The 10,492-nt window shown below is 33.6% G+C and overlaps 1 protein-coding gene across 1 annotated transcript; it reads left to right on the top strand.

Moving 5' to 3' along the window:
* The first annotated feature begins 2,153 nt into the window (after positions 1-2,153).
* Positions 2,154-3,612, top strand: LOC131160356 (uncharacterized). The gene is made up of 3 exons (XM_058115975.1): positions 2,154-2,320; positions 2,541-2,607; positions 2,747-3,612. The coding sequence occupies exon 3, from the start codon at positions 2,838-2,840 to the stop codon at positions 3,483-3,485; it is 648 nt and encodes a 215-aa protein (XP_057971958.1). The 5' UTR covers positions 2,154-2,320; positions 2,541-2,607; positions 2,747-2,837; the 3' UTR covers positions 3,486-3,612.
* The last annotated feature ends 6,880 nt before the right edge of the window (positions 3,613-10,492 follow it).

Here is a 10,492-nt window from a genome sequence, read left to right as displayed (position 1 = left end):
TTACCAAAGAAAGATTAATTGTTGTTTAGTAATTTTCTAATTTAAATTCTAAAACACAAATTGAAAATAGGTTAAAAAAATTTACTTCAAACTAGATTTAGTGCTCATCAATACAATATTCTATTATAAGTTTGATCTTAAAAAAAAAAAAAAAAACTGTTAATGTGGAGGACACTAAGATAAACATCTCATTAAAATGGCTACTAACACTCTGAATAGGCCTAATTAACTATTTCTTTTAATTAGTTAAACCATTGAATATGCTTAACAAAACGTCATATATCCAATATGCTCAATCAAGATATGATATTTTTTCTTATGCACAAGAGGCATATTCATATACCAATATGTTTATATCTAGTATTTATATGTTTAGTATTATTGTGTATATTATGTAACATTAGGTAAGTAGTATGTATATATATGTATGTATTTTAGTATGTTAATATATGTATTATATATATAGGTACACATATTAGCATATATATATATATATATATATATATATATATATATATATATATATTTCTATTATTATTATTATTATTATTATTATTATATGTATGCATTTATAGGTATTTATGTAAATGATTATATATATGCATATATATTATATGTAAACAGTAATATGTATAAGTGTATTATATGTATAGGTACGCATATTAGCATATATATATATATATATATATATATATATTTCTATTATTATTATTATTATTATTATATGTATGCATTTATATGTATTTATGTAAATGTTTATATATATGCATATATATTATATGTAATCAGTAATATGTATAAGTGTATTATATGTATAGGTATGCATATTAACATATATATATATATATATATATATTTCTATTATTATTATTATTATTATTATTATTATATGTATGCATTTATATGTATTTACGTAAATGTTTATATATATGCATATATATTATATGTAAATAGTAATATGTATAACTGTCTGTTATATATATCATATAAAATACATACAAAAAAATTTCAGCATTCTAAACAAAAAAAATTACATGTTTTGGGCAGTATAATAAAAAGGAAAATTCAAATACAAAAATAGAAATACTAACCTTAAAGAAAAGCGCTTCCAAACGAAGTTTTCAGCACTCTAAATTCAATCAACTCTGATTATCAAATAAGCTTTCGATCAAACAAAATTAATTTCAAAATTTATGAACCAAACATTGAGAATGTGTCTTATCCCATCTGGAGTTTATATATGCACGCTCTCGACGGTTTGAACCCCACTCGTGGCAACGGTCACCTGCGCAAACGTCCGGAATCCTTCAACAGTAACCTGCAGCGTTGCTCCTCCCCTCTGCAAACAGGTATTGCTCTATTCGCACAAGGAAGGAGGAAGAACGATTGAATTTAGGCTGAAGCAAATCTCGTTGGTTCATCCAGCAAGATTTGCCATGCGTCGATAGCGGGGTGGATGAGCATTTCAAATTCGAACACGGGTGGCCTAGCATTTAAGTATTCGACGCAAATCTCGTTGGATGAACTAGCGAGATTTGTCACGTGTCGACACGAGCCATTCTCTGAAAAGTAAATCTCACTACTTGGAGTAGTGAGATTACGTCAAAGTTATATTGGAAAATATTTCCCAGAAAGAGGTATTATTTAATATATTTTAAAAAAAAAAAAGATAATCTGGGAAAAAACTCTATATTGTTTCCCAGACTTCAAAACAACCATAGAGAGAGGGGGTGGGAGGGCAAGGGGCGGGAGTCATGCAACCACCTCAAAGCTTTAAAGGGTGGAGGGGGTATTTTGTTTATTGTTATTTTTTTTTATTACATAGACTCCAGCCACTAATAAGCCTTTCGGATCCCCTGATGTGACACCAAACCTATGGATCAGCGTTCTCCCCTTAGGTCTCACTGATCAAGTAAAGTCCGAAATACGGACACGGTTTCCGTGTATCAGTTGGACGTTCGATCAATCCGACCCCAAGGACATATCTTCATTATCAGCCACGATTCCGCTAACTTACAGAAAATTCTCACCATCCATTTGTCTTGCTAGCTCACAAAGCAAACTCTCACAACTAGTCTTTTTAATAAATTTATTCACGTGCGTTGTTCCTCCCTCCTTACTATTTTTTTTTTCAAGGTTAAAAAAAATAAAAAGAAAACAGAACCATTTCCTGCCACCATCCCCACCAAAACCCTAACTCATTCTTCAACGCTGAAAACCCTCCATCCGAGGTCCGGTGGCACATTTTCACGTCGGCCGGGAAGGGAAAGCTGAACGAAGCGACCCGAACGTTGGTGGAATGGTCGAGTTTGCTAGCATGGTTGTGAGCTTCTCTCTCTCGCTCTCTCTCTCTCTCTCTCTCTCTCTCACACACACACACACACACAAATTGCACGTGGTGTTTCGCTGTGCCCACCGTCCCTTCTATGCTTCTCTTTTGTGATTTTAGTTTGTTGAAGTTATTTTAAATCTTTGAAGGTCAAAATTAGTGTTTATTCAAGATTCTTGGAGAATTTTGTAATTGCCTTGATTCTCTGCAGAGTGCAGAGCCACTGACCGTGAGGTGTGAGCTGAGCCGCTGCCATTTTCTGTTTTTGGTTTGCTCCGGTAATTTCTATGGTTTTGGATTTTCAGTTTGTTGATTGTTGTTGATTTTTTTCCTCAAGTTCCTCTTGCTGTTTTCTGTTTTTGGATTGCTGTGGTAATCGCTATTGTTTCTGATCATTATTTGTTTTGCGGATTTCAGGCAAAAATCTGCTATTGTAAGAGTTCAAGAAATGGGTGCTTTATAGGTTAGTCTGCGAATTCAAGGTTGGAGGACTGTTTAAAACCGGAAAATGAGTGTAATTTTAAGATTAAGACATTATTTACCGAATGGGATCTGCCACAGATCCATAATTACCCCTGGGATAGCGTTGGATTCTATCAACTTTAGTGGAATATTTCGAAAACTAACCCAACCGGCAAGGAAAGAGGAGGATGACGAGGAAGAAGTTGAGATAGACCAAAGGAGGCTGCCAGCTGATTATGATCCAGAAAATTTTGATCCCACAGAACATCGAAGTCCTCCAACTGAGCGGGTTTTTAGGCTTGTAGATGAAATATCAGGACTCACTTTGGCTGAAGTTGCTGAGTTGTCTTCAATATTGATGAAGAAAATGGGTATGAATGAAGCACCAGTTGTGGGGGTCATGAGACCGGGAGCTGCTGGATTGGCAGGAATGGCAATGAAGACAACAGCATCAGCAAAGGAAGAGAAGAAACCAGAAAAAACGGTTTTTGAATTAAAATTGGAATCATATGAGGCAGCTTCAAAGATCAAAATAATCAAGGAGGTCAGGACTTTTACTGATTTGGGTCTCAAGGAAGCAAAGGATTTAGTTGAGAAGACCCCATCACTGATTAAAACAGGAGTGTCAAAGGAAGAAGGTGAGCAAATAATGGAGAAGATGAAAGCTATTGGGGCAAAAGTTGTAATGGAATGAAAAAGACAGAAGTATTGGGTGTTTGTTTTCTGCCAACTTTTTTCTGAATCTAGTTTGTCATTTGAAGACAGTTCTTGTTTTTTTCTCCAAATTATTTTCACTGAAATGCAATCACATTTATTCTGAATTTGCCAGTAAGTACCTTTTCCTTGTGTTGGTATCTGGTTAGAAAGTTGAAATGTTTGATATAGAATGCCTAGAAGGTAAGAGTTTTGCTCAATTTTTATTCTTCACGGAAATAATTAGTATCTCTAGCTCTCATTAATTTCTTATATTTTTGTGTTATTGACATATAATTCAAAGGATGAATGAAATAAAGTGGATACTTAATTTGTGGTGTTTCATATGCTTCCTTATTGCCATGATTCTTTTGCTATTGGTTTGGATGTTCTACTGGAAAAACTTAAAGCTTTAGCTATTTCATATTATTTTGTTGGGTGTATTTTAGGTTTTGTGCGTATTTCTTCTTAATGTTCGCTTTCATTCTTTGCTACAGATACTTTATCTGTTGAGTGGGATCATTTGACGGAGATAGATGTAGAAACTGCCTCTTTCTTATCAAATGTATATTTTTCTATTCCACCACCCCCCCCCCTCCCCCCGCCCATTGGAAAGTATTCATGTCATAATTCATAATTTACCAGTGCAGAGATTGTTACTTTTAATTGGCTTGGAGTTGCATCGTTTCAGCACACTGATTGTCATATATTACTAATGAAGAAACAAGCATTTGAGATTTGCTTCTGAATGCCATGTAAGAGACGTAAATGGTGGAAAGTTTAACAAAACAAAGTGATGAAAAGTTTTTGGAAAATAAAAAAAGGCACTAGTTTTGCATTTCTTTAAAATTGAACCATTGGTACCACAGATCCAAGTTTTGGCAACTAAAGAGCTTAGCAATCATTAAGGCATGTGGACAAGTTGGGATCATGCTAATGCTAAGAATATAGATTGTAGTGAATCCACACAATGAAAAAAAAGGCTCGAGCTGATGCAATTCAAAACTAACTAGATGGTTGGGAGATAGTGAGTTCATGCAAGTAAGCTTTTTGTGATGTAGATACAACTTCTTTCGCTCGCACTTTCTTTGTGACAGGTAAACAAGACTAAAATATAGAGCATGCTTATCTAGAAGCATGCATATGCTAGTTGGAGAGAGGTTTCAACTTTTAACTTGAAATTTTGGTGATCAGTGTAGTTGTAGGTTGGATCCATGGGAAGTACTTGACTGAATGAGCTACATTGAGGCGGTTTTAAATTCAAAATTGTTGGCAGGTGAGACAATGGTGAATATAGCATATTTGAATTTGAAGAAATTCTCTATGGTGGGAACTTGCATGTCTCTACCTGCCTAAGATAACTAGAATCTGCCGAAGGATTCATGGAATCATGGCTGTGATGTTTTAGCACTAAAAAACAGTTGCATGGAATATTTCTTTCAACCTGTTGAGAAGAGATGCTTAAAATGGGGTAAGGGTCATCATTGGCAACCATGATATATCTTGGAATCAAGAGTTTCTACCAGTGTATGGAAATCTGGAGTTTAGGTTGTACTGAAAGCTGATAAAAGTGCGTAGAGTTGCTCATTTACATTGCCCTGGAAGACAAAATTTACTAATTGAAAAAGGACATGCTCATAAGCTCTAGTGGTTTCTGTCAGATTGCATGGTTCAAATTATAGAATGAGTTGTAAGGCTTGCTAAGCACTCCTTGATTTCTATTGGAAATGGTCGTAAGGTTGGCTTATCGTGTGATGTCCCCATGGATGTTTCGTGAACCATTGTCTATCCATTAAAATATACTTGCAGGCTATTCATGATGGGAGAAGAAGCACCTTTGCCTTTGGATTCATGATGAGAGAAGAAGCACCTTTGCCTTCGGAAAGGTGAGGTGAAGGTCACTTGGTGCAGCGGATGCTTCTAAACATTCATTACTTTTGCTTCCGTTTTATGATTCATTTCTGCATTTTATATTCCACGGAAGTAAATATTTTCCTCTTAGTCTCATGAAACTCTATTTTCTAAATCCCTGTAATGCATTTTTGGCTCGAGTATTGCAGGGTCTTTTCAAAGCTGATATCTGGTCTTTGAAGGATTGCATTGGGCAGATGCTTGCTATTCTTTCAAATTTTCTTTTCAATTTGCTTTTCATCCCTGAGTTATCCAATGAATATCCATGGCAATCATGCCAATGCAAATGAATTTGTAACTCTCTGTTTCCTTCCCTCTTTCTCCCTGGGCTGTCTTACCAGTTTAACCTCTTTGCCCCCAATCATATTATCTTTTATTTGCTGCATTTGTTTGGAGCATGATAACCATCTTAATAGAAATTTAGAAATTCCCGAGTGAAGACTCTTGTGACTTTTGTTTTGAGACAACCTGATGAGTTAGAAATACCTTATCTTGGCATGGCTGTGAAGATGTATTTATTTATGTGATGTTTAATTTGCGGAATGTAAGTAACATAGGAAAGGATTATAGTGAAAATTGAAATGGAAAGTATGATGAAATCAAGTGATAAATTTGATTTTATTCTATTACCAAACATGCCCATCTGAGCACCAATTGGGTAGGGCAAGCTATGAACAAATTTAAGGGGCCAGGGCCACGATTAAATATTATTTGGCTCATGCAATTTCTCTACTCTTATTAGAGTAGGTTGGTTATTTTTGTTAAGACTTTGTTTGAAACTTTAAAAGCCTGTTTGGAACTGAAAATATTGGGAAAAAGAAAAAAAAATATCAAGGAATTCTCATTCTTATGTTTGATTATCAAGAAAAATATGAAAGAAAATAAAAAAAAAACATCAAATCTATGAATAAAATTTTGATTTTACACATAACTAATATTTAGTTTTTCTTAATATTTAGTTATATTAAAATGAACTTTCATTTTCGAATGATTTTTAATAGAGAAAAAAAATATATGGGAAAATGAATTTCCTCCTTATTTTTCCTTTCTTTTCTTTTCCCACGTAAAATCCTTGATCCAAACGGATCCTAAAGGAAGAAAAACAATTTGAAAAACAATGAATGACATTACGTGTTAAACATATTAGGATAATTTAATTACGTATTTGACATGCAAAAATAAATTTGAATTTAGTTTTTGCTTTTTCAATATTATTCATTTTAATTTTTATTTCGCTTTTTAGATCTCGTGGTGGGATAGTTGTAAAGAGGGGCACACAACTTTTCTTATTTAAATTTGCAGACAAAATAATCCACAAATTCAAGTTGATAGACCAACCATTTGTCTATTCTTTCTTAGGATTATGATGATTATCATACTGCTCTTTACTTCTCTTGTGTAAGAGAGCAGAAGAAATAGTTATAGTGTTGTCAAAACACCACTTTATCTTATACTTGATATTCTCTACTTAATTGATGATAAGGAATAAAAAGATGAGTTGAATTTTTGTTTTCTTTTTGGGATAGAGGTGAGGAGAATATAGTAAGTTCAAAGGGATGCAAGATACAACAAGGCCTATAGACTAGGACAAGCAGGCAAAATGAAAATTAAAACAAACTAGCTATCAAAGCTAGAAAATTAAAAATTTTTTTTTTTTTTTTTAATATCGCCGGGTGTCCACATGTGTTTTACGCTCCGTCACTAATCCCACACTCTATGGAGCTAGCCCCACAACACCACAAGGATGGTAAATACAAGAGCCTAGGGGAAGAATCGAACCCGAGAGGCTTTATCAGCTGACCGTCAAGCGGCACTCTCAGGAAGCGACCTTGCCGCCTGAAAACCACACCCGGGGGCAGTTTCTTGCTAGCCTTTTAGACTGAGAAGTATGGCATCCTATACCCCCTTTTTTTTCATATTATTATACTGAAGAAACCATTGATATCACAAGTTGAATTCTCAAGGATGGCTAGATTCTTGCTCTCCGCATGTGATAGACTGTGATAGCTAAAGCAAACTTGTTTTCTGCTGTGGCTCCTCTTAGATTGGCAATCCTTTTCAGCTCATCATCCCATTTTTGTTTAGGACAGTAATGGATTCTCATAGCAGCAATAACAAAGCATTTTTGATAAGTGAATTTTCAAGAAAAGAATAGGTGAATTTTGTTTTCCTCCATTTCATTGCAGAATATTGTGTTTTGAGAATACAGACTGCCCACAGTTTTTGATCTATTCCCCAACAACCATCCATAGAATCATAGCAATCATATATTAACTCATGGCCTCATACTTCTTCCTAATTGCCTCTTAAGCCTCCATTAAAGATAACTGAGAAAGCTTTTTCTTAGCAAAAGTAATTAAAAAATGAATTGATTGTTATCAACCATATTTGCTTATTAGTATTATTATTATTATTATTTTTTTTTTTCATCAGTCCACTTTGTAACATTGGTCCTAGATTACCTCGTGTGCATAGTGCAGACATTCTATTAGTATTCGATTATATTTGAACAAATTTTCATTATTAATAATATCTAATATGAAGAGAACGTATAATGGATTTTTTTTTTTAATTTTCTTAATAACATTCTTGATCCAAATAAAATTTTAAGATTTACTTTGAGATTTGGAAAGCATTAAGAAAAAGGGAAGATGACTATTTATCAAGGAAAGAGAGAGAAAAAAAAGATGTGTTGCTAGTTATTTTTTGACCAAACAAATCTTAACCCAGAAGAAAATAATTCATGATAAGAATAAAAGAAAAAGAAATTTTTCACCGGGCGATCGAGCGGCCACTTATGGGCGGTCAATCGGTTCCTTTTTTCCCTGTTTTTTCGCTCACGCGCAAAGGTTTTTTGGCACCATTCGAATTTTGAATTCTTTTCTTCTCATGGGTTGATCATTTTGGTTGCGCTATGTGCTCTAATTGTCGCCACGTGCTAGGAAAGAATGACGACATTGATAGTTGACCGTTGATAGTTATTTTAGTTTGAAATTGAATTTTCATAATTCAAAAGTCAAACTTGTTTCCCTCCATTTGCATCTACAAATAAATCATGCATAGGTTATTTTGAGGTAAGCCTACAGAGGGGAAAGAGAGGAGAGTTGAAGAGACTTAGACAGTTCATTTAGTTTGACAAAATAGTTATTCTTTAGAATAAGAATGAATACAATTTAAACTTTTGGAACAATGGAATAGTTATTCCTCGTATATTTCTAATCATTAATAAAAAAAGGAATAGATATTCCTGTAATGCAATTTGGGAATAGTTACTTCTTATCTATTCCTTATTATGGACTCATAAAAAGAATGTTTTGTTTACAATCAATATATGTGAAAGCTCAAGATTGATCTTCAACTCGATAAAAGAAGTATGGAAGCGCTAACTAGAAGTTGTAAAGGAAATTGTTTTCAATCCATTCAAACATTTGACATACCAAGAAGTCCTTGCTATTGTCAATATTTATTTACTGGATACCCAAAAACTACAAAAGAAAACTAATGACTTTTGAGATTTACCTTCCCTAGTGATGGAGATGTAGGGAAAGGTTTTTCAATCTTATCAAATTTTGCATAGAACTAGTTGATTAATAGAAAGAGAATTCACTACTGAAGAAACAAAAGATTTGAGGGAATTGTAATAAATGGAAGAAGATTTATAATAGGATATCCAACATAATTAATCCACAATTTTTATAAAATTTAAAAAGAAGAAAAAAGGATTACTTAAACAAAAAAAGCCAACAAAATGATGTTGACGTCCCATTGAAAGTGCACTTGTCAATTCATAAATTTATAATAAAATTTAATAAAGAAAATGATAGCGTTCATGAAGCTCGAGAGAGTTGCAATCATATATAATCTGAATAATATGATGAAAGGGTAATTGATGACATTAAGAAACGTAGTGGTCCAAAGAGAGAACATACAAGACAATGAAATCTAATTTTAGAAAAGAAGCTAAAAAAGAAACTTTTTAGTACATGCCTTCAAGAAATCTACTTTAGCCATTGCAAATGTTTCGCTTCTATTATCTCTAGAACCTTATCAAATTGTTCCTTTCCATCTAATAGAAAAGAAAAGAGTTCTCTCTTCCTCTACAGTTGATCTATAATGTTTTGTGAGTATTCTTATTGTAATAACCTAAGAAATTCTTCCAAGCCTCGTCGACGAATACAGGGGGTTTCATTGATGAGAGTTCTTCAGGATCTCGTCAACGAAGACCGATCTCGTTGATGAGAAGATACCGAAAGAGGATTTTTGGAAGTCTAAAATTTGTTGACGAGGGAGCAAGTTCATCGACGAACTTTCTACAAGAGGCGTCGATGAATCCGACTTTATAAATAGCTGAAACTCATATTTTTAACAAAATTTTCAGAGCAAAAACATTTTTTTTCTCTCTCTCTCTATGTTTCCCTCGCCTTCTCTCTTCGATCCCGGCTCCATTTCTCGCTGGATTGAAGATCTGAGACCACCACAATGCTTCTGGTAAAGTTCTCTACAAGTCTGCCGGAACTGATTGTTGGAGAAGTTGGTTTGGATTTCATCCCAGATTCCGGGTAAAGTCTTTTTGTCAAAGTTTGGCTTTTCAACAATTGTATGAATTGTAATATGCAAGGAAATAATGATATTTTGTTGTGAGATTTATGGTTTCCAAGGTGTTGAGTGGTGAACCCTGAGGGTGTAGGACCAGTCACAGTAGGGGATTCTAGCAGGAATCAGGTAAAGGAAATATGTTATGCTATGCAACTTTAGTATGATTTCAGTAGAAATTATATGTTTTTACCAAATTATAATTCAGAGCAGGAATTTATATATTTTATCAGTTATGTTTAAAATGTTTTAAATTACTGTGTGGCATAAGAATATGGATACAACACAGAATCATGTTTTACAGTATTTATAGAGAAACATGTTTTACAGTATTTTCAGGATTATGTTTTACAGAATATACAGACAGGGAACATGCTTTACAGTATACCATGATTATATAGTTTTACAATATCATGACATATAGAAATATAGTTAATCTTAGAAATTACAGTTAATATAGTTACAGTTTACTACAAACGTCATGGTTAATACAATTATTATAGA

Source organism: Malania oleifera, chromosome 7, assembly GCF_029873635.1.
Source record: "Malania oleifera isolate guangnan ecotype guangnan chromosome 7, ASM2987363v1, whole genome shotgun sequence".
NCBI classification, from domain to species: Eukaryota; Viridiplantae; Streptophyta; class Magnoliopsida; order Santalales; family Ximeniaceae; genus Malania; species Malania oleifera.
The sequence above is the reverse complement of the archived record's forward strand: the minus strand, read 5'-3'. Positions and strand labels throughout refer to the sequence as shown.

Excerpts from the sequence above, each read along its gene's own strand:
- LOC131160356 (XM_058115975.1), top strand. The coding sequence starts at position 2,838 with ATGAGTGTAATTTTAAGATTAAGACATTATTTACCGAATGGGATCTGC.